Source organism: Simochromis diagramma, unplaced genomic scaffold, assembly GCF_900408965.1.
Source record: "Simochromis diagramma unplaced genomic scaffold, fSimDia1.1 OVJJ01000402.1, whole genome shotgun sequence".
NCBI lineage: Eukaryota > Metazoa > Chordata > Actinopteri > Cichliformes > Cichlidae > Simochromis > Simochromis diagramma.
This window is the reverse complement of record NW_024386972.1, coordinates 4,614,420-4,639,284: the sequence shown is the minus strand read 5'-3', so window position 1 is coordinate 4,639,284 and position 24,865 is coordinate 4,614,420. Positions and strand designations below refer to the sequence as shown.

General features: G+C 41.3%; 1 protein-coding gene across 3 annotated transcripts in view; it reads left to right on the top strand.

Moving 5' to 3' along the window:
• Nucleotides 1-16,088, top strand: part of fam53b (family with sequence similarity 53 member B) — a 30,515-nt gene extending 14,427 nt beyond the window's left edge. Inside the window, exons 2-6 of one of the 3 annotated variants that reach the window (XM_040039151.1) lie at nt 1,646-1,807; nt 8,351-8,582; nt 9,270-9,330; nt 10,739-11,502; nt 14,798-16,088. In XM_040039151.1, coding sequence (XP_039895085.1) covers nt 8,493-8,582; nt 9,270-9,330; nt 10,739-11,502; nt 14,798-15,148 — 1,266 coding nt within the window. In that variant the 5' untranslated portion in view covers nt 1,646-1,807; nt 8,351-8,492 and the 3' untranslated portion in view covers nt 15,149-16,088. Of the gene's footprint in view, nt 1-1,645; nt 1,808-8,350; nt 8,583-9,269; nt 9,331-10,738; nt 11,503-14,797 lie in introns of those variants that run through there. The other 2 variants (XM_040039152.1, XM_040039153.1) reach the window with 2 other exon arrangements.
• Nucleotides 16,089-24,865: the final 8,777 nt, after the last annotated feature.

The following is a 24,865-nucleotide window of genomic DNA, read 5'->3' as shown; positions in this document are numbered from 1 at the left end:
TTTAATTTTAATTGCATTTGCTTCGAATTATCTGATATAATAGGAAATTATGCTGTGTGATAGAGAGGATTAACTGTTCATTAAAGTTGAGAAGGGATGGCTCCTGTAACAGGAGTCTTTTAGCCATCTGTCTCCAGCCACAGTGTGAACCCCAGATGGCGTATAGCATTCTGCATGGGGTCTCAGTAAATGGAGCTGGAAAATAACTCCCTATTTACTGTTAACCATATGCTAGCTACAGATTTATTAACAAAAATCATAAAGAAATATGCAAAAACACCATAATTTGTAGCTACATCAGCAAACACACTCCAGGTTACTTTTTGTAGCGTTTTCCTACACTATAATTGGTGCACACTGCCCCCTGGTTGTGATAGTCACAACACACACTAGCAAACCTGTTGAACAGGAAGACTTCCACCCCTGTTCTGCAAGGTTCTTTCTTCCTAAAGAGTGACTTTTAATGCTATGAAACAGAAAAGCCAAAAGTTTGTCTTATTATCTGTTTGCTAAATACCTTCTCTATAGGGATTTTGTGAAAAACCCCAAAACTCTAGCCCGGATAGTAGAAGAGACAAATCCTGGGTGCCCTTTAACACAAAAGGCAGACAGTCTAAAACCGATGAGGACAGCCTGACAGTCTGGGGGAGATTAGAGGCACACAACAGATGTTACTCCTTGATTAACAATAGTGTCTGCCAGGGGTGAGCCTCAGCTCCCCACCCTTCTGAGGCCCACTATATTAATTCCAGCTCCTAGGAAATATATTGATTTACTGTACATAATGTTATGGGACAGGGATGATAATTTGCAGTCCTTTAACAATGCATAGAAAAAGCATGGACTTCATGAATTGAATTGCCACTGGCTCATCCAGTGGACCCATATTTAAACAAACAGTGAGCTAAACCAACTTTAAGGTGAGATACCCACCTCTTGTAAAAAATACTTGTTTAAATAAACTGATAAAAGTGTACAACGACCACAAGCACACATCTGTTTTATATGTTTAAGAAGTTAGAAGGCAAGCAAATATTGTGTGCAGGTTACCACATATACACCAGCTGCACAGCGTTTGTGTGTGCATGTATGAAAAGCTAAACTTGTATGGCTTTGCTGCTGTAGGTCATGATAAAGACTGAATTTAGTTCCTGGAAGAACATCTGCTTGCAATAAATCTATTTATTCAGGATTGGCCTGTGCTGTACTGGAACTGATAATGTAAGGTGGAACAAGCTATGTATATAGAACATGCATTTTACTCCCTCACCCTGTCTGTAAGTCACATGCACTCGGTAGGTTATCATGTTACACTGCTGTGTATTGTGAAAGTACCCTGTCTATATGCTCAGATCAAAACTGTGATTACTTTTCATTACAACAGGGTTGCTCAGACCATTAGTTGTAGGCGCGGGGTGGTCTCTTTTACAAAAAACATCAGAGGATAATATTTTCATTTCTACCATAACAAGCTTCGACTGAATTGTGTATGAGGTATAAATAAACTAAAGAAACGCAAAGAATATGAGAAAACTAAAAAAAATTGTAGCATAAATAACTCGTGGGACACCCCTCGCCCCTACCCAAAGTGGTACGGCTCGCGTATGTTGTCACAGGCTCATTAGCGTGCAGTCTTGTTGGACAGTAGAGCACTGGGTTAATGTTGTAGTCTGCAGGAGCTGCCTTGAGCTGAAGTAAGCTTCCTGTTCTTTTTTTTTCTTTAGTAAAACAAAACTCAACACGGTCAACCGAAACTAACCAGTTGCCCGGTGGTTGTTGAAGATACGAGACGCTCACCGTGATGATTGTGAGTGGCAGTTTTTAGTCTAAAAAAACTTTCTGGCTTAGCTAACTTTGAATCTGTTACTACTATGTCATAAAGAGTGAGGTGCGATGTTCCTCTGTGTTTTGAAAGTGCGTGGTTTCTGTTAATGTAATATTTATGGTGACACATTAGAAGTAACTCCCAGCAAAGTGTTGTCGGTGAAAACAAAACATAGCTAAAAGTAGTAGTTAGTTAGCTTAGCAACTTTTCCTCTTGTGTACTGCCTTAGCCATGCCCTTTTTGTGTTTTGCCTAGGTTATTACTTGCATAAATTCTACTGTAAATGATTTTGTCTTCTGCCGCTTATTATATTTATGTTTTGTCACTATAATTTGTGATTAAATATTGTAGGGACTTATAATAATTATATATAAAAAAATATATAATAGTAAGTTTGTTCATTCATCCACTCAGCATTTTTGACAGTAAGTATAAATTCATCCACATACACTTGTAAAGTGACCGTGTGTGAAACTTTGAAGTCCAGACATTCTGATCTCATACTGGATTTTCCCTCACGCATTGCAAAAGAAGTCAGTGTTGGTTTGTTAGTGACAAATGTATAAGACTTTTAAAATACATTTTACAGGTATTTATTTGCTGGTGGGACATTGGTGGCCCATCTATTTCTCAGATCCGTGTGTAGTTACACTCTATGCTGTTTTTCTTATCTTTATCTTACCAACCTTACCCTCGGGTATGAAGTCAGGACTGGCTGATACACAGTCCAACAGATTCTGCAATTTAAGTGGATGTTGGGATCATAAACACAAGAACTTGTTAACTTGTTAAACCTGAACTACTGGCTGTGTCCCATAGCTATAATTGGGTCTGATAAAATTTATAGGTGGCTTGTATCATTTATTAGGGTTACATTAGGTGACTTGTCCTTGAAGTACAGATGTATTTATTTTTTACTTTCTGTACATGCATGTGTAATATTTATTTTTCACAATTAGCAGCTTGTGGCCTTTCTGTCATAATCCTGTTTGCTTCTGTGAGCTCCCATCACAGTAATTTCTTTGCCAGACTCATTTCCCTTTCATAAAGGATTTTAGAAAAGGGGTTTAAGGGAGTGTTTGTGTTGGTAACTTGGACTAGCTTAGTTTTCAGGGCCTTTTCTTCTAAAATTAAGAGGCATCCACCTGGATGGTTGGCAAGCTCCTCTGAAAAACTGTTAAACAGTTTTAGCTCAAGGACACAAGTGACTGCCTATCAGAACTTTCCTTAAACAATATGTAAATATCCTGTGTACTGTAATGCCATTGTTGCAGCATTGTTCACTTCCATGAGACAATGTTGGGACTACATGGTATGTAGTCAGAGGGAAGGCAGTGTTTAGGTTGGATAAATTCCTGCATGTAAACCCCAGGAGTAGTCTCTCCCCTGCATTATAATGTCCACTCAATGTGCCTTATTCTTATTTTGGTCCATTAACATGCAATGCTATTCCAATGTCGTTGTTGTGTCTTCAAGCCTCTGTAATTAAGTGACTTGGCTAGATTTAGAATTCAAGTGGACAGCATTTCTCTCCAACTTGGACAAGTTTGTTGAAAGCCTTGATTACAGAGATCCACAAAGCCGTTGTTCTGGACAAATGTATACAGTGCAAGTGATTATGTATGAGAAAATTAAACAGCAGGCCTGCTTTAAAACGTAGGCCTCCTTGGCTGCCATGCATAGCCATGCTGAGCCTTTGTGTTTATGGTAAGTGGGCAGCTGCATGCTTGTGAGACCTTGGCTGTACCCCAGGCCCTCAACTGAGTCTGATAACTGCTATTGAAGCCTCCCAGCCATGCTCATTTCTGACTATTCACTCACTGCTTTAAATGTAGTGCACCTCCTGTTTGACATAGCCTAATTTCTGTGAACATGCAGACAGCTGTGGGCTAGCCTGCCTCCTACAATGAGTTTCATAAATTTCATTTCAGTCAGTCAGCCGTGACAGTACTTAGTAGCACCTGCCCTTTGTGAGACCAGCTTATGAGAGTACCAACAAAGAAAGTTTCAGGTTTCAAAATCTTGAATTTCATAGTAAGAATTCTGCATGTTGATATTGTTTTAAATTTGGATGTATGTTCCAGCACATCCACAGATACAAAAAAGCAACACTAGTTTGACACTATGTCATTCACATATCTGGTCTATGATGTAGTATCACTAGCTATATTAATTCAAACACCACCATGTCATTAGAGACTGTTCAAATGCGAGTCCAAATATGGGGCCTGCATGCAGCTCTAAGATGAACAACATCAGTGCCAACAGCTTGGGGAAACAAGCTTTTTAGGAACATGCATATTCTTTCCAAGGGAGTGTTTCTGCAGAGAGCCACAGCCAGGCATTTACCCAGCATTCCTTTCACAAGTGGTGCAGTCATGAAGAGCAGCATAAATCCCTCAGTTCGTTTTTAAGTCTGGCCATCTCAGGTGCTCAGCAGATGCTCAGATTATTGAGATGGCCACAATCCTGGGATTGTTGAGGGCAGGACACAGCTCCAGCTGCCATTCTTTTGTGCACATCAAAAGAGGATGCGTGGAAATTTAGCTTGACATCCTCGCCATCACAAGATGTTTTGTGTATCAGTGTACCCAGACGAGAGCTTTAAATTTAAGCACTGCGATATCTTTCAAATGGGTACATAATAATCTTATAAGTAGTTTAGAAGTGTATTATACACTTGATTTGGGGCTAAAACAATCATATCTGTGTTGTTTTCCACCAGCTGTCCAAGTGCTATATAGATGGATTAGTATTAGCTCTGATTGCCCATCAGACACAAAGCTGCTAAATCCTTATATAATGGTGGCCCACCCCATGGGATTACACCGTAAGTCATGTATGGCAAAGCTGTTCAAATTGACGAAACAGGGGTGCACTTATTTTAGATGTGCAAACCCAGTTTAAGTTAAAAAAAAGTGTCATTTCTTTTCTTTTTTCATAGAAAAAACAGTAGGGTATCTGGAGGTTTTGAGACCTTGGCTGACTTTAAAGCAGACATTTGCTTTAACTTGACCCAATCAATTCTGTGGTTTCCTGTCGTGTCCTATCTCATTTACGCTGTGCCATAGCTTTCTGTTTCTGACAACCTAAAGCTGCGATGGTTGAAAGCCTTCTAGTGACCACAAAGGAAGCGTGGAGTCCCATCAGCTTGCCCAAGGCGGCTTATTGTTGTGTTTCAGAAGGGCTGCTGTCACTGCAGACTTGGCTGCTGTCACTGCAGTCTTTGCTGCAGTCAGTCAGCAGCCTGTTTGCATGTGATGGAAGGCCACGTCTGAGGAGCACGTCCTGCAACGTTGTTCCCCTTTTATAGAGATTAGACTTCTCAGTTGTCATAGTGTCAGCTGCCCTGGCTCAGATAAAGCGTTATCGCGCTGCAGAACCATAGAGACTCCCACTGATTCCCGATAATGCCAGCATCGTTAATGGAGGTGATTCGAGTTTTGACATCAGAAGGGGAGTGGCACCCCTTGGGCAGAAATTCTAGATACCTCATTTGGCAGATTACACCGTCTATGAGCACAGCTGTGCATGCAGTATTAGGTGAGTGGGTTGGGTGTAACCATTAAGCACTAGTCATGCTATGGTATGGCTTCCACATTTGTTTTACAGGTTTGTCTGTACAAGAAAAGGCAGACCAAGCTAGCCTTTGCCAGAACTTATTCACACACTGACACAAGTTTAAATGGCTTTTAAAGGCTGCAAGGTTAGGCTTTTATAATTGTGTATTCAACTCATGTCATGGAGCCGAGGAATGTTTATAATTATGTCATAAACCTCACCCATTTAAAGCACTCAGTTCAGATTTATGGGAGATGGGATTTGTGGGATAAAAATGAAATGCCCAAGCATGAGAAAGATGATTAAGCCGCTGCTACAGCGGTGGTTGTTTACAATTTTAGAATCAAGAATGTAGGACTCGATTTTGTCTTTTTCCATCCTTCTAGGGAAGGGAGACGTAATTTAATTACCTCTTTGTTCAAATAAATGTCAGAACTTTTCTCATGTTTGGGCAAACTTTCTTTTCTCTTTGTTAATGTCGCTTACGTATGTCACCAAGTCATTCAGTGTAATATATAAACAACTGTTTCCTCTGTCCAAGCACATCCATAGCTATCTCTGCAGTGAAACAGATCTCTGAGGTTAATACTCATGCACAGTGTAATCGGCCTGACCCACTCCAGCTTCAGGCTTTTATGTGTCCTTTTCTCAACACACAGGCCACAAGTTAAAACTGCCAGACATCCTTGAGTGGTGTTGATCTTGTTTTATATAACTCTGCTAAAAACGTCCTTCTAGTTAAGTTGTTTTCTTCATGTGGTAAGTGCTTGTAATGGAAATCATATGCCGAATGCAAATGCCACCTTCAGCATGTCAGCTCCTGCAGGGTCTTGTGATGCTCTTCCCCCAACATCCCTCACGCACACACACTTTACCCCACCGCCGGCAACCTCAGATGTCGCCTTTATTGTTTCCCACGGTGTCTCATCTTCTGCACAAAGCACTCTTTTGTTTTGCATGCACCATCTCCCCCCCCCCCCCCCCCCTTTTTTTTTTCTCCACTTGCAGTTGTTCTGTCATTTAAGTGCACACCCTCTGACCTTGCATGCAACGTACGGAGAGCTTGTGTCCACTTCACTTTATTTCAGTCGCCTATCTTACTTGGCTTCGTGTGGTACTGATCTAGTGGTTGTAAAATTCTTCATGATGATTATATAGATTTATATCTGTGACTAATCAGCAGTTTTACTGTAATCATGGCGCAGCATTAATACGAAGAAGGTTGTTTTGATAACCGCAAGGTCAGCTATTCCCAGCCAGCCCCTGAGGATTCAATTACACAACTTTGACTTTGCTCTATTCCTTGCTGTGTGCTTAATGGAACACTTTTGAGGAAACTTGCTCTCTGTACTATAAAAACAGGCAAAAATAAAACAAGGTATAGAGTTCCACTTTTGTTGTTAGGTTGGAGAGAGCATGGAAGTGAAACACCTTGTAATATTAATCTATCGATGGCAGCATGACGAAATAGGTGACGCCTTGTCAATCAAAGCGAGTGTTTGCTGGGAATGTTTACTCCACTGAGAATAATAAACAGAGCTTGTCGAGCCATTGACCTCCTTGAAATTTCCACTATCTATCTTCCAGATGTTGAACAGGATGCTCCTGTGTAGAGTGACGGGCGAGTTGGAGAATTTATCAGTATTAAATGCTCATCTCTGCACATGCAAGTTAGATCTAAAAAGTTAAAAGCTTGCTCATTCGTGAAAGAATGTGTTATTTGTGGTTTCATGGTTGTCATAAGTGTGCGTGCCTGTGCAACGTTAACAGGCCAGTGATTGAAATCATTTGATAGACTTAAACTAAGCATGCATTATCTACCCAGGGTATAATTTAATCTGATCAAACCATCCTAACTAGCTTTGTACTGTTTAGTTTGACCTAATGGTGACAGGTTACCCCATGTAGTCCTTATTACAGTACTTGCTAATAAGCATTGTTAAAAAAATAAATAAATACAAGTATTAGTAAGTATTAATTGAAGTAGACTATGAAACCTGTTTAGATTTAGCTGTGAAACATTTTTTTTTACCTAATTCTCTCCCTTGATGCATGCTATTTGTGCCATCCAAATGACCAAAGAAGGGGTTGACTTACAAGTTGGCTTTTATAGTAACAAGATGAAACCTTATAAAGAATGTGACATTTGCACATTTTCCCATTTTATACAGCTACAGTAAGAGTGAGAATGTATTTCAGTGTTTAAACAGTGACACAAATCCCCCTTTGGGGATGGATGAGAAAGGGCATCCGGCGTAAAACTGCCAAATCAAACGTGGAGCTACCTGCTGTGGTGACTCCTTGTAACAAGGCAGATGTATGCAACAGTTGAATTGTCTCCTGATGATTTGAAGAGCAAATGTACTGGTGATCAGGTGGGGAAAGCCCTGACCCACTTTTTAAGTTTTGCTTCTAGGTGTGGTAGAATTAGAATTATTGGGTTTTTACAAAATGTTCTGGGATTGGTTTAGATCACTGGGTAGAGCAGGAGACCTGTGTGCTGTAAGACTAATGGAGAGGTTTGGGTTTGAATCTGACACGAGGACATTTACTTGTGTTATAGTTTGATTACTTAGCTGAATACATCGTGTAAATTTTTGTAAAATTGTTGGAAAGTTACAACTGGAACATGACAAATGGGTAATGTTTTACATAGCATAAGCATGTTATTATTTTCATTGCATGCCCACATTAGCATATAGCTCAAAGCATACAGCCCGACAGCTGCTAATGTGACTGTAGCTCTAACTATTCTCAAGGAGAGAGATTTCCTGTAAGACTTTTAAGATTAACTTTTGATATCATTAGGAGTTTAGTAGTTGAAGCTGAGATGATGATAGTGTCCCTCCATAAAAAGGAGTTTGTCTTCTCCTCCTGCTTGATGGTTCTCTGCTTATATGGTCGACAGAATGTCAGAAATGTACTGAATTATAATCCTGGGCTCATCTTTGTGTGTCTGCTCAGGATTGGACCGAGGAGTGAAGCACATTCTGGGAGGAGCCGAGGGTGGGCGTCTTTAATTTATGAGAAATCAGTCTGCTAACGCCGTGCTCATCGAGATGTCCTCCAGCTTAACTTGGCATTACCGTAACGACGTGGGACAAGCATGTGCGTTGCCATGGTGATCATTTACCCCAAAACACTGGAAAAGAAGGGTGCCGATGATGTAACAACCAAACGCACAAATTTTGTCCCGGTAAGAGGTTATTTTTTATTCATGTGAGCAGATGTTTTGTGAGTGTGTGTCTCTGTGTGTCATTTCACATGTTTACATAAAATGACACAACCTAACCACGAGACTTCACCCAATGAGGAAGAGGACAATGTTCTGCTCAGGTTTAGGAAGTTATTGCTGGCCACTCATTACTCCATAGCACTTTTATGATTCTGCATTTTATTTTTCTAATTTGCCAACTTTAACCAGAGTTACAAAATCTTAGTCAGTAATAATCCACTCTGTTGAACCCCCCCACCCCACATTTTGTTACCAAAATGATATTCACAGATTCACTAGAAACGAGTATTATAGTGCTCTATCTACTAGGATAAGCAGCTCTGACTCAGCACAGAGTAAAAATTCCCCCACTAATATGGACTGACTTTGCCCTCTTAGTCCCATGAAATGAAGTCATCATGTTCACGGGCTGAGCATCCATCAGAGGAATTTATGATGGAATGCTCTCTCTCTCTTTCTCTGCATTGCTGAGTTGCACGTAGGACCAGTAACACATACACAGAATCTGTCTTTCCAGTAGTTGTTGTTTTTGCTTCTTTTTATTTGTTGGTTTACTGACTTGTAATTATTAAAGCCTGTTCTACATTTTATTTTTGTGGCTTTCCTGTAAGCTGAAAAGTTTCTTTTTTTCTTTTTCTTTTTCTACAGTTCCAGGCACAGACCATGAGCCAGGGGACAGCACTTTTCTCTTGCGGACTCATGGGTAAAGGTTTGCATTATGTGACATGGATAAAATCTTAGATCCCTCTTTAACTTATTTACATGTTGCACATTGGTTACAATAACAAACAGGACAGGAAGTGTTGTTATAAAGTAGTTATGTACTAGATGGTCTAGATGGATGATTAAAGCAAGTCTAGTGCATTTTGTTCATTGTAAACTTTGTGTTTGGTGAAACATGTCTGGCAGGTGTTTTTGCCAACAAAAATAATACAGTAACGACTTTGTGTTGGTTGTTTAGCATTAATTTAAATTTTGCGGCACTCCTTGATGCTTCAATACTCCAGACATGCTGCAAAAGAGTCATATCTTTAGTTTTCTTCTAGCAGTAGGACATACTTTACAGTCTCTGTTTTGTATAATTGGATGTATTATGTCCTTGCAGTTACTTGGCATTGAGTGTGTAAGAATTGAAAATGTCCTGGCATAGAACAGAGCTGTACCAGAAGGCCTTTTGTTCTTTGTCCTACCCGTGTATTGTGGATGGCATTTTGGGGAATTTTATCTCCAGTGAAGAAGAATAGACCTTTTGCATACCAGAAGTGGGCAGTGGCCTCGATGTTTAGTATCTGACTCAGAGTTGACCAACCAGTTCATTTGGCATATCTGTTCTGTGGTTTACGAGTGTTGTTTCTATGACGATAACAGGTGTTTGCATGGTAGCTTTGGTTTCGGAGAATATCTGACCATTGACTGCAAATACCGAGCTGGTCTGATGCATCGCTCTTGTAAATCTCAACGAAGAGATGAAAAGCTGTAGTTAGAAGCTTATTGACATTTGCTCAGGCATGTTGAGTCAGTTGGACGTTGAGCTCCATTCCCTTTTCCAATCAGCTGTACTTACAGACGGTGATGCTAAAGCAGTGGCTGCAGGGCAGTATTTATTTTTAGTGCCAATTAAACAAAGCAGTGAGTAGTGTCAACACAAAGTACACATGGTGACACCCATGCTTATGCATTGCATAAGTTGCGGGTACTAAACAATTGTAGTACCTAGGACTAAAAGCAATTTTCTTTGTTTGAGATTCATCTCCTAAAGGAGTTTGCACAGTGCTGCAGGGGTGTATAATGGTGGATTTTTAATTGTATCTTAATATATTTTTAAAATCTTTGTGTAAATTTGACACTAGGGAGTAAATTTGCAGTCCTGCATGAGTATGGAGCTGTTGTTGAAAACTGCTGAAGAGACTGAAGTGAAAAAAGAGGGAAACTAACAGATTAGCACTGGAGTTTGAACACTGCATTAAGATCTGTGGGCAGCTGTTGATTGATCAACACACTTTCAGTTCAAGTTTAGCCCTTACATTGTTTCCCATATTGTAGGTGGGATTGTGTTTGGGTGTCTTTTGTTTTTTAAAGGCAGTTTCATTCATATAAATGTGGTCTGTTTGTTGCAGACACAAGCCGGTGGAGGGACATGGGTCACAGGTGTGCCATACAGCGGAGGCCAGTTGGAACCAGCCTGGAGAGCCTGTGGGATGTTCTGCCAGAAGTGCACACAAGTTCTGCCCACTGGGACTGGGATGTTGGCTCCACTTCAAGCACAATCACTAACTTGTTGCAGGACCTAAGCCTAACTGAGGCCTCGCACTCCACCGCTCCCCCCAGCAAACGACAGTGCCGGTCCCTGTCTTGTTCAGACGAGCTCAGTGGTTGTCGCTCTTCCTGGCGTCCTCAGGGCTCTCGCGTGTGGACAGCTGTGGAAAAGCGGAGGTGCCACAGTGGAGGAAGCGTCCAACGCAGCAGTATTGGAAACATGCAGAGTGGCTTCGCGGGCATGCAGCGCAGCTCCAGTTTCAGCCTGCCTGCCCGATCCAACACCCTTGAGCTGCCGTCTTTCACCCAGCGCCCTCCATGGTCTTCTGCGTTCACCAGCCTGACTCCCTCCTCCTCTTCCTCAGTGCCCCTGTCCTCCGACCCTTCATCGCAGCCCCTCTACCTCTCTCATGAACAAATTTGCCTCCCTGAGCCTCGTGGACCGTCACCTCCCAGCTCCCCCGACTCCACTCCAGAACTGGAACGCCGTGGAGGACAGGGGGGTCTTCCCCGTAGTCGCTCACAGCCATGCGTCCTCAATGAGAAGAAGACTGGTGTGAAGCGCAGGAGACCAGATGACACACACAAACAGAGGCCTTCACTGGATCTGGCAAAAATGACACAGGTTGGTATTTAACATGTAGATCAGATGATAATATAATATTTTTCTTTATTTAGACAGAAGAAACATTAAATACTAAAAACCTGCCAGTTTACCTCTTCCATTTAACAACACGTTGCACTCAAGATGCTGTCTGTTAATACACTGTATTAACTTTGAAACTGAGCCAGTCATAATTTATTAGGAGCTTTTTCCATTGGCGTTTTTATGTGGCATTTATTTATCGGTTAAACTCGCCACAACCCCATGACTTCAAGGAGGAGGATTACAGGAAATGGTCATACCAGCTGGAAGCTTTGCGAGGTCAATCAGTGTCAGTCACAAGCATTTTTCTCCTTATGTGTCGGATAAACAAAACACTTATGGTTAAGGTCACTCCATTGTTTCCCTCAGGCGTTGTCATTAAAGGCAATTGTTAATTCATGCAAGCCTATTCAGGGTCACATTCGATTATCTGAGCTTGTACTCACAGAGTTTGAAGAAAAGTAGCCCCATTAAATGTGCTACTGAATAAAGATAATTTGATCAAAGCAGGAATTACTAGAGGAATGATTAGCTTCGGTTGGTCGCTTCTGAAATTTGGATTTATCTGGACATCCTGGCAGGCGTTTGTCTGTTTGCCCCTCGAGCTCACACACACACACGCACACACACGCACACACACGGTGAAGTTTCACACATTCACTGGCTGGATCATAAACTTGGAGCTGGACTTGGCCCCTGTGAGAAAGTCACCCAGAGTTCAGCAGTGTCTTAACAACAACGCTGCTGTGACACGACAAACAGACGCCGCACGCGCTCCAAGCAGGAACGAGGTCAGCGTGGCGAAAACAACCTTAGATGAGGCAGAGAAATTTCAGGGTGCTGAGAGGATTGCTTAGATTTGGATCTTCCCTGCTGCTCTTTGTCTCTGTTAAAAAGGCACAACTCTGACAGGTAGAAAAAAAACAAAAAAAGCTTCCAGTGATCAGTAAATTTTGTTGCTTCACTTTCTTTTGAATTGAAGTGACTGGCGTAAGGCAAACCCTGGAGGAAATGACTTCCAAATGACTAGCATGAGAGGGATAAAATATCATTTGACTTTTAGCCTAGTTACGCAGATGAACTTTCTTCAGTCTTTTCTAAATGATTCATTACAGCAGTAGAATATAGAGTTTGACACGTAGGTTTATCACTCAAGCTGCTTACAGGTGGATGTTGAGGTGGTGGACGGGTGGAAACAGCAGGCATCGACACAAGGAACTGCAACTGGAATTTCAGAGGGAAAAATGGGAAATGTTCAAGTTTCCAGCCTGAACTCCAACAATCCCATTATTCATAAACCCTTAATTGTCGTTATTGCTCTAATTGGTTCTGAGGAACAAGCTTTCACTTAAACCTATTTACATTTTATAGGTTAAGTGATTTCATTGAAAAAAGGACTAAATATGTTATATTTAAAGTATGAAGTGTGTAGTTGCCTTGGATTCAACAGAAAAGACGTTCACGTTTGATGATAGAGTAAGTCTGTTTGGCACTCAGCTCAAGGGCTTATATCGCTTCACACCCGTCGCCCTATCCGCATTCAAAGTCACCTTACTATTCAAAGATCGGTCTCAGTGCTGAGTGCGTCTCTAAAGTGTCCTCTCATCCACACGCCTCACTGGTGTGATTTACTCTCTGCGTGGTTCACTGTGACTGCAAGTGGAGCAGCTGTGGCAGAGGTTATAGATCGTCTCACAGGGGGGGGATATGTGTCGGGTAAAGAGATATTGATTTCTGTAAATTCAGCTCAGTGCGTAGATCGCTCCCACTACCAGACCTCATGAGCTATTGATCAGCTTTTATTGACGGAGAGTCAAGGTCAGTATGGATGAGGAGACTTTCTGCTCTCCTCTTCGTTTCATTCAGTGGGTGGGTGGGAACGAGGGAGCATGACAGTAACAGACAACGCAGGCAGTACTTACTCATTAGCCTCATTTTTATTGGTGCAGTAAGTTATGTGAGGATACGCTGTCAAAGAAGATTTTGTGTGCATAACAAGTCTGCTACTCTAAATTAGAATTGTATTTGGTTAAGTTAACATCCGTGCCACTGTTTTTTTCCATATCCCAGACTAATTGTGACCTTATCAGTTTAGTCTCATGGTCTCTCAGGCGAGAAGTCTGAGAGACCTAATGCTGAAGGCAGCAATGTGACACTGGCCTGCTGCTGACAAATGCACCCGCTTGACTAGAGCCAAGAAAAACAGCAGCGCCCTTTTGATCTAGTAGAGACTTTACTCACTCATGCATAGATCTGACCACGATGCTCTCTATGTTTGCAACTCTTAGTGGGTGATAAATCTTGAAAAAGTGAGGTTATTTGTGAACTGACATTGAATCAGCTAGATTTGAAATCACACATTTTTATCTATGCTGAGAGTAAAGAGGTGTGATTTGTCGAGTCATAATTAGGGAACTATCATTACAAATTGTTATGAGTTAAAACCTATAAATATTTCCCTCTAAAGGTTTTATGTACCGGTATCTCATGTTACTATAAACTGTCCTGTCCTTTGTGGTCTTAAAACTTACATTTGATTTATCTCTTATCTATTTATTAATCGCAACTCACTTGGCTGTGAGCTGCATGTCTAACAGTCCCATGCTTGTTTCATGTTATATAAGCACACAAGTGACAGCAGGTTTCACAGAGCTCCTATTCTCCCGTGTCCCTCTGCCCTAACACCGTAACAGTCAGGCATGAGGCAGCTGTCCTGCCTTCTACACATTAGCTGTACAGATTGGAAAAGCCTCAGTTGTAAAGCTTCTCATTCCAGCGTGCACAGCTGTCACAGGACTTGCCCACAGCAGTGCTGGCACACATGTATTTGCCTACAAAAGGTTCTGGGTTTCCCAGATGTATGTGGGTGTTGTGCAGAGTCAAAAGGCCAACATGAGTGATGTCTGCCTCCTGGGTATCTGGCTACTTGCTGTTTTCCAATCTCTCCCATCGGCCTTCAGATCACAGTTAACAGTCTCACATGCTGTCTGTAATGGAAGCTAAATTTGTATCCTTCAAATCTTGTTATATTTTTATATTATAGAGTTTCTTGACCAGTGTCCAGCACTGACCTCACTCAGTCACCCACATGGTGTTTGAGTACAGTAGTGGGATTGTTTTCAGAAGACGTCTGTGTGCCTTTAGCCATGTTTGTGTCCTCTTTAGGATATGGGTCATACTCCAGGAAGGGAAATGTTTTGCGGTTTAAGTGCAAGTCTGCTTCCTTGAGAGCATGAATTCAAGGCCTCTAAAAAAATTCATTGGCTCTCCACAGAAACTTCGGAATTTCCACAGTCTGAGCTGCCCAGGATTCACGGGCGAGGACGGCCGCGAGTCCAGCCAGGCTACCCCCACCCTCAGGAGCACCACTCAGCGCGATACTGACGACTCAAACGAGCACAGCTTCAAGGACATTCAGCCTCAGACCAAAGAGGGCGAGATCACCAGCACCGTGTCGTCAGACACCGCTACAGAGGATGCAGACTGGAACTCCACGGATTGTGACGACATGACACCAGGAACGACCAATGGGAAAGACAGTGAGCCTTTCTGGGCAGGTCTGTGTAGCATGAGGAAGGATCAGCTTGGAGGCGAGCTAGATATTGAACAAATTGAGAGGAACTGAGCGGGACTGCCTTCCTCCTGGGGGAAGCTAATTTAGAGGACTGAAAGAAAAACAGTGCTGATAGTCTTAAGGAAAAAGCAAGTGGAAAGCTAATACAATGAGCGTTCTAGCACTTGTCTTTATTTTTTCCCTTGTGGAGAATTTTGAACAGGAGCTTTGTGTGCTAAACGCCTATTTTTGTGGACTTTGTGTAGTCAGAAGCTACTCCCCCACTGTGTGGTATCTTAAACGTGTCTCAGGAGAACAAGAAAGTCAGGGAGGATGGATGTGGGTGAAAATAGAACTGATAAATATAAAAATGATTATGTTGGCTCACAGACTGGGGTCTTTAACATTTCTCTGTAACCCTGATTACCCTAATTGTACTAGATATGGAGAGAATTCACAGCGGGTTTGTAAAAATTCTCTGCTCCAGGAAGAGTGTCTTTTCCTTTGACGTTCTTCAGTAGTACGTGGGTACATGATGGAGAAAAATGGAGACTACTTCATGAGTTACTGTTAGTAAAACCCCTTTCACTTTTACTGAGCAACAGGCTGCACGCACACACCATAAAGTATACTGAAGAGCTTAACATTTCACACAGTAACATCGGGCTTATCTCTGGATCTCTGCTCCTGTATGTTTGAAGAAACGTGATGCTAATAGCGTTAATATTCTTTCTTTTTACGATTTGTAACTACAGAGTTATGTAAAACATGAGCATATTTCTATACGAATAAACACACTTTTTAAAGTGTCATTTGTAACTTCATTATTTAAGTGTTTTTTTCTTGTCATGACATATGGGATCTCTGGACTATGTTTAAAGCAGATTTTAAACTCAGCTAAATTATTTACCATTGGAGCAATTAAAGGATTCTGTGACTGCCAAATCCCTTTCTGGCCACTTGCACGTCTGCTATTTCACCATGGACTGCAAATTTAAACAGACAGAGGGGGGAAAAAGATAAATAATTATACTTTTGTGCAGCCGATTAACAAAGGTGATTAAAGCTAGATCAGCAGCCGCATCCAAGCAGTTTTCATCAAAGTGTCCAAAAATTTTGTGTGCGCAGAAATCAACTTTTACATCCTGAGGCATCTGAGGGGGAGCCATAAATTCAGCCTCGTAACCACTTATCCAATTCAGCGTTGCTGGAGTCTGACCCAGCTGTTGTAGTGTAAGAGAGGTGGGCTATACCCTGGACAGGTGGCCCGTCTATTGCAGGGCTAACACAGAGAGGCAGTCATTCATGCTGACATTAACATTCACAGATATTGGCAAGTTAATATTCACGTTTTTGAGCTGTGGGAAGAATCCAGAGTACCTGGAGAGAGAACATGCAAATTATACACAACAAGGACCAGCCTGCCAATGAAGCACTAACCACTGCACTGCTCAAGGAGAGCAATTAGTGCAAACTGCCTAAACTAACCGATGCCTTGCTGGTGAAAATCTACCATGTGTAGGTGATGCACAGGATTTAAACAGCGTAATCTTAAAATACAAGTTGTCCTAAAAAAGGTGCAGTTTGTCATTGGCAAAATCACACAACTCTTAAGTCAAATGCTGGAACAAATCAGTTTAAAAAGACTAAAATCTTCACAGTAGAAGGCCATCGAGATACACTGAATAAAAGTACTTTCATGCTTAAACTTAACTTGAATGTTGGATTTTATTTATTTGGGGAAAATATAATACTTTTTCCATAAACTAGCACATGCTTTTATATTAATACATCTGATATTTTAAGATAAAAAAGGTAATACAATCAAATACATAATAATATTACATGATTGTGGGGTATAATTGTGCATAACTAGATCTACTTTTGATGATTTTAAGGATATTTTGCAGAGGAAAGTTGCACAAGTACATTTTAATGCAGGGATTCTTTGCTATCTTATAAGTGTTACACACTAGCAATGTTACTTTTGGTCAAGTAAAGCAGCTGAAAGACCTCTTTCATTAATAGCAGCAGTGCACGGGACAGCAAGGTCATTGTTGGCGACGTCTTTAATGCAACGATGCAGACTGACCCAATTAAGTTGCAGGAAAAGACAATCACAACCGTAGTAGTGGTACTACTGATGAGCCTGTGTTTGTGTGCTGAGGCGGCGAGTAAGTATGGAGGACGCCAGGCAGAGTTGGGAAGTCCGGTCCCTTTTTCTTTCTCTCTCTTTTCCTTTGATGGCGGGTGGAGTAGTGGAGCTGAGCGACGGTTCACCCCAGAGACCTTCCTCCCTCCCTGCTTTGGGAAACAAAAGGGGCTTTTTCTCTGAGGAGCACAGTGACGTGGGAGGCGGCTGTGAATATGGGCCATGTGTCAGGGCTGCTGCTGCTCCGTTTGTCTGTTTCCCCTCCCCATCTCTGGTGCCTGTGCAAATCTACAAAAATTTATGCCGTCGTTAAATTTTTGATTCACTTCTCCCTGACGGCCGCACGCTCCTCCTGCAAGTTTGTTCACACTTGCAATGATGCTTGTCATTCTTTGAAAGCAATGATGCGCCACTGAGGGAAGAAAGACTCCTCATTAAAGACTAGCTGAGTAATTTGAAGATTGCTTGACATGCTATACTCAAGGCTCAAATTTCAAACGAAGCATATCTGCAGGTCGCCTGCAATGCCTTGTAAAGTGCTGACTTGTTGTGGCTGTTGCACGAGAAACCTTTGAGGCCATATTTACGCTCAGAGTCACCAGTGGTACACACAGCTCACTAAACCTTTCTCATGTACTGAGTTGAGAAGGAAAAGGGTAAACACGAGCCTTTTTAAACGTGCCGTGCAGCAGCCCAACACACTCAGGGCCCCCGGCCTTTAATCAGTAGAGCGACAGAAGTGAAGCGAGAAGATAGATACAGCAGGAGGGGTGCATGACACTTGCTCAAAACCCTCCACCACACATAAGAGAAAGGTGGTCACTTTTGAGGGGCTTTTGGAGGTTAATGACACTTCACATCATACGGCATACTTCAGCTTTAAGACAACAGACGTCCCACACTTTTCACCGCATTCGTTTGCCGCTCTATTATGAAAGGGTTGCGCTGACAGTTTTCCGTCCACATGTACATAAATAAATCATTTTATTTAATATTCAAATATGATGCGTGCTTCACAGAATTTTTTTACGCCATTTTTCCGGGTGGAAAAGTCAAACCATATGTGAAATGAGCCGAATATTGGCAGGAGTCTCGGGTTAGTTGCCAACCACAGCTTGGCAGCTCAAATGTGGTAGAGGTGAAAAGCAATTTAGCAGTACCACCCAACCACAAAACATTTCCAGTAGAGCAAATGCTTTTTTTTGTTTGTTTGTGTGTGTGTGTTTAAGTAAAATTGCGAGGAGCTTAATTTTGAAAAGTCAAACCAAAATGTCAGCTCAAACCTCCAGTTACTGACTGGTCATGTTGACTACACTTTGCAGGATTCACTCTGAAGTACTTCTGGGAAAAACTGTATTCATTGTCGTGTCTTAAAAGCAGACGTCTGGTCTTACACAAAGAATGAATCAGAAAAGTCATAAATTCTTATTTTTTTTGTCAATACCTTCTGAGTTCAGTCCAGTGTCACTTCACAAGACGACTGCAGGGTCTAAAATGTGAGTCCTCACCTCACCGACCAGTAAAGTTGTAGTTTTTACCTGTTTTGCCTATTAATGAGACTTGTTCCCCATCCACACCAAGGGTCTAGGAATAGAACAGGTTATTTATACTTTCTTTCTAAAGCTTTGTGGGGACTTGCTCTGAACTATACCTAGTTCACTAAGAAAAACAGAACGCAGAATAGTTTTTATGGCTAAACATGTATTCACATGAGACAAATTCAATAATAGTCGCTTTATGTACAACTTCTACAATGTTGATGGTTATCATGTGTCTAATAGCTACACAATCATTACAGTGGCACTTAGTAACAGACAGAACAATTAAATTGAGTTGCGACATTCCATATATCTGGAATTGATGTAAAATTCCAGATAAATTAGTAGAAATTCTTGAGTTATAGAAAAATGTGTTTGCAAGGTTAGAGTGACCTTGATTTCTAAATTAAAAAAAGTCAAAATCTTAGTTCCTCCTTGAGTCCAATTGATGGATGCTCTGCCTCCATGTCGCCCTACCCCTAGCATCCTCCTCTGTAACACCAACCCTCTGCTGTCACTACAGCCATGAATCTTCTCTGCAGTCGTCCTTTTCTCCTCTTGCCTGGAAGCTGCATATTTAGCATCCTTTGCCCAATATACCTACCATCGTTTCTCTTCATGTGTTAAAACTCTCAGGGTTGCCTCTCTAACTTTGTCTCCAAACTGCTCACCCTGTGCTGTCCTTGTTATATATTCATATTTCTGATCCTGTCTATTCTGGTCACTCCCAACTCCCAGTTTTAAGATATTGTGTCTGTAAGCAATGGAACAGACCACACACACACACACACACACACACACACACACACACACACACACACACACACACACACACACACACAAAGCTTCTGGCTGTGACTGTAGGTGGGCATAAAAAAACTAATGGACACCTTCACAGACAAGAGCCCCAGCAGACACACATTTCTAAAAGTGAGCTCACCTGTAAACATTCAGACATTTTGCATACCAAAATAGTTTACACTGTGCTGACATACAGCCATAATTATGGCATGCTTTGTGTCTGGGCAGGTAAAGCCCCGCTGATGCTTTAGTTGCAAGTAGGCAGGGGTCACGTCCCTGGAGGGGCCAGTGCTGACTGCAGCCACATTAGCAGAGTACAGACTGCTCAGTGTCTGAACTGAAGCACTTCACAGGCTGCTTGTGAAGACTGTTGGGTAGAAAATCGGGGTGGGGTTGGGGACAGCACAGAGAGGGAGGAAATTTAGGGTTTGGCTCCAGACCTAACATCTTCAGACGTTTCAAATCCCTCCTGCACCACCAAGAGCTGTTGGCACAGCTGCCCACAAGGGAAGGAGAGTGATGAAATGTGGGGAAACCGCGTGTCTTGGCGAGCAAAATCAAGAGGCCTCTTTTAGACCAGCTTGCTACACGCAGAAGGGAGGGGATAAATAACTGGCTGCTGTAAAAACAAGTGCACGTTTCTGTGGATAATGGTGCATTTAGAGCTGCAGGTGTGCGACGTTGTCTGGTCAGCTGACCCTCCATTTCCTGTCAAACAGGAAGAACCGAATGAGCAGAGATGAAAGTTCAAGGTAGCACACAGCTGGCAGTTGTTAAGGTGGGTAACTGCAGGTGCGTTACAAAAGCGGCTGTGTGCACGCTGTGTAAGAGGAGCCTAACCCAAATAGATGACATACAAATGTAGTGTATGTGAATATAGTCTGAGAGACACACTGCAGCAGGGAGCACTCTGCAAATATGCACAGTGTGTGTGTAATGAGCTGGGGAAAATCACTTATAAAAGTATCTGACCATAAGTTCGATTTACATTAAAATAATTTCAACAAATAGAAAAAAGTATCAAAACTTTGACTGGGATTCTGTTGCAAACGCAAACACTGTTGAAATCATACCCCTCACAAGAATGTTAGTACTGAATGCCAGAAAGTGGCAGGATACTTTCAGCATACAGCCACATTCTGTTCTTGATCCTCAGACTCATGTTAAAGGGATTTGCATCCCTAAGGTGTCCGTCAACATAAGATGAAAATGAGATCATCAGCTTAATGAGCTGAGGTTGTAGGAGAGGAGGGCGGGAGGGGTGAGGGTACTCTTGTGGTCGTAATCATATTCTGCTATGACCAGAGAAGATGATACTTCAAGACAGACATGTAATGAACTCTGCCTTGAATCAAGTGCACTAAACGGGAAATTACATTTACAGGTAAAATGCAGAAAAGGCTATAAAAGGGAAATCTTCTGCCACTTTGACAAGTTGTATTTGATATCCAGTCTCGACACATGAGTAGACAAAACTCTGAATAGGTGGAAAACAAAGGTTAGTATCATATAACTGATCACTTGTGAAACATGGTCACAATCTCTCCTATTCCAGGTATTCCTGAAATATTGCATTCACAGGATTGGCACAGATGGAGTGTCACTGTGACTCTGAACTTCGGACACTGAATTCTAATCAGTTTAACCTAATGTAGCCCCTTAGTGGAGATCTCTATGTATGTACAGGGGAAATTCCAGATTCAATTCTCTGTGCATATATATATATATATATATATATATTAGGGGTGCAACGATACACAAAATTCACGGTTCGGTTCGGTTCGATACTTTGGTGTCACGGTTCGATATTTTTTCGATACAAAAAAAATGTTCATGCCTTTTTAATTTGTCATTTATTAAAATTATAAATATATATTTTAACACAAAAGTACAGTTTTTAAATTTAACCCTAACCCTTGTGCATGTTGTTTTTTAGCTCGTCATATTGCAGCCACAGAAATTCTTTTGTCCATGAAACCATAAAGCTGCACTTTCTTTTTGCCTTATAGTCTGATTTGTCATAACTTCTCCGTTTTGTGGTAAGCTTTTCTTTGGCTGTCACTTCTTCACCCTGACCTGTCTTATTTGGCTCAGCAGAACTAAAATATATATCTGTCTGTGAAGGTTCTCAATCATCCAGGTCATCGTAGTGAAATATATATCCTGCCGCACTCACATAAGCTCAGCGATTCTCTGCGCGATCAACCTCTCACATGTTTAAGCTGCGGGAGATTTCACTTGTCATGTTTGCATAGTAAGCTAACAATTAATAAGACGATGTCAGAGGAATTGGTGCACAAATTATCATCACTCACAGATCAGTGCTGTCGCTCTCTATACACAGTTCGCGTGATTGCAAAGTGAAAGCAAAAAAAACAAGCGCAAATCCAAACACGATTTCAATATGTCACATATTGACAGTGGCTCACCCAATGACATAATTACCCAGCTACATTTCTGAAAGAATGCAAAAGCATTGACATATATTTTTCCTTCCTACAATAGCCCGACAGGCAGGGAAGAGATAGATTTTGGTAGCCCGACTGAAAAAAATCGCTAGCCCCGGGCTAGCGATATTGCGAGCCCTGTATCTGATTGAGGAATCACTCATCTTTGGAAAAGAGAGTTTATTACAGAGAAATGTCTCTTTCCAAAATAAAAGCTATACTATCCGCTTCTTCTGGGCTATATTCTCAGCAGCATATTAAACATATCAGGTCTCCATAAGGAGAATCCTGTGCTAACAGCTGTCTAAATGACTCGGCTAAAGTTTGTAGCATGCATGCTTGTTGTTTTTGTCTTTGCACTAGGATGATGTCGGTGTAAATGTGCAGTCATATTCGTTGTGTTCCCACTAGTGCTGTCAGCGTTAATCTCGTTGAAATAACCTTAACGCCACAACACGGCAAATCTCCGTTAACGAGCTACCCTATACAGAGGGGCTAGACGGCCAACACGTTAACGAGCTAACTGCGCTAACACACTAGCTCCCACCCATGTAATTGAGCATTGCATGGCACATCCAACATACTGTTTTACTTTAGTCCATGACTCGCTTACCTTCAGGGTCATACGTCACATGAAAACCAAAATAATTCCAAACGCCAGATCTGAATGAGGGTGGGGAGGTCCACTTCTGTCTCGCTAGCTTGCCCTGCGCTCTTCCTTCTGACCATGGCTGTGTTGAGTGCTCAGTGAATCTGCGTTCGACTACTCCGCCTAGGCTGCACTCTCGAGCCTAGGCGGAGTAGTCAAATGCAGATTCACTGAGCGCTCAACACAGACAGCATCGTCAGAAGGAAAGTTGATAAAATAAATTACAAATTTTGTATTCTTTTTTTTTTCTCCCCTTTGGTTTTCTTTCTTTCTTCCCCCTCTTTCTTTCATTCTTTCCCCCTGTCCTATCCCACAGTCATGTCTGTCCCGTTTGCAACTGAAAATAAAATAAATTCATAATTATAATAAAGGTCAATCAAATGGACCAATATGATGATCCACTTAAAATAAATCCTCTTGGCATCTTTCTTGGCCTCAAGACAACAATTCTGATGGTTATAGATCCAAACGGGACACAAAAAAAAAAAAAAAAAAAAAAAAAAATTAATTTTTTTTTTTTTTTTAAATTGTATTGTTCGATACATATGCGTACCGAACCGAAAGCACTGTATCGAACGGTTCAATATCGATACGAATATCGTTGCACCCCTAATATATATATATATATACAGTCAAGCTCATAATTAATCATACCCCTGGTAAATTTTGATTTAAACTTTCTTTTTATTCAACTAGCAAGTTATCTTTTGACTGGAAATGACATAGGTGTCTCCCAAAAGATAATAAGATAATGTACAAGAGGCATCATTGTGGAAAAAAATATTTCTCAGCTTTTATTTACATTTAAGCAAATGGAGGAAATAGGAGTTTTCCTATTTGTTAAGTCACTTAACACTACCTGTGAATCATTCAAGCATTTAAAAAGCACCTAGCTCAAAGGATAAACCAGTGTTGCATCTTCACATAACTGAAAAATGAGCAAAGAACAAATTTAAATCGTATCTTTAGTCACTTTGTTACTAGCAGCCTGTCACAAAAACAGATGAATCTAGAAAGAAATGCCCCTAATAACTGTTTGACAGGCATAGATAGTATTTTTGCACCAACAAGGTGTGGTGTGTCTTTTAACAGCTGAAGAAGTGGAGGACAAAAGAAAAAGTGGGAGGCTTAAAAAACTTTTCTGCTAAGTTTTTTAGGTCACGACTAAGAAACAGGAAAAATAAATCTAGCAAAAAGGAAGGAAAGTTAGGAAGGAAAATAGGGGAAAGGCAGAGGTATGCCAAATTACACAAGAACTGGAATGAAAAATCGGTGGCAGAAAAAACATCTTTGCAAATCAGTTATGGAGTAATGAATCCAAATTTGAAATATTTGTTTCAAATCGTTAGCAGTATGTACGAAAAGGTCAGGCGAGACGTACAACAGTTAGTGCCTATGGCCATCTGTGAAACACTGTGGAGACTCTGTCAGGGTTTGGATGCATTTCAGTCAGGGATGTTGGAGATCTTGTCAAAATTGATGGAATTATGAATGCAGATTTTGATCCACCATATAATACCATCTGGGTAGAATTTGATTGGAAACAGTTTCATTATTCAGCATCAAAATGATCCGAAAAACACTGCAAATAAATCCCAGCAGCCATTTCAAAATTTCATCGCAAAATATACTGAAATAAGGGGTGGCTCAAAATTTTTGCACAGCAGTGTATCTTGCGTATTTTATTTCATTTCTAGCATAAATTGAAGTACAAGACAATACAGTTATTTTAACGTACTGAACACAATGCAATACCAAAAAGGCCCAAAGGTGACAAACTGACGTAGCAATCACCTTTACACGTTAATCTCCATAACAGCTTTGGTGAGACAAGGATTTGCCAGTCTATCAATTTGTCCCATGACAGTGAAATCCTACTCTACATGCCCAGACATGTCTCCCAAAATGAGGTCACCTCTATTATCTGAAAGCAATCTTGCTGTGCAGCGACAGGAAAAGAATCAATGTACTGCACCCCATTAGGAATACAGTATATCGCTGTTTACCAGTGCAGACAGCCACGATAGGTAAACTGTTGCTAATTTGTAACTTATGTCAAACGGGTGGCTAAACTCAGGCTGGCCTGAGAGGTGAGGTTAACAATCATCCAGCTCTGGGTCATGTGTGTGTTTGAGTTTAAGACCTAGTGATGGTGAACCTGCCAAAAGGGGTGTATGTGTGTGTTGTAAACTGTGGCCTAGA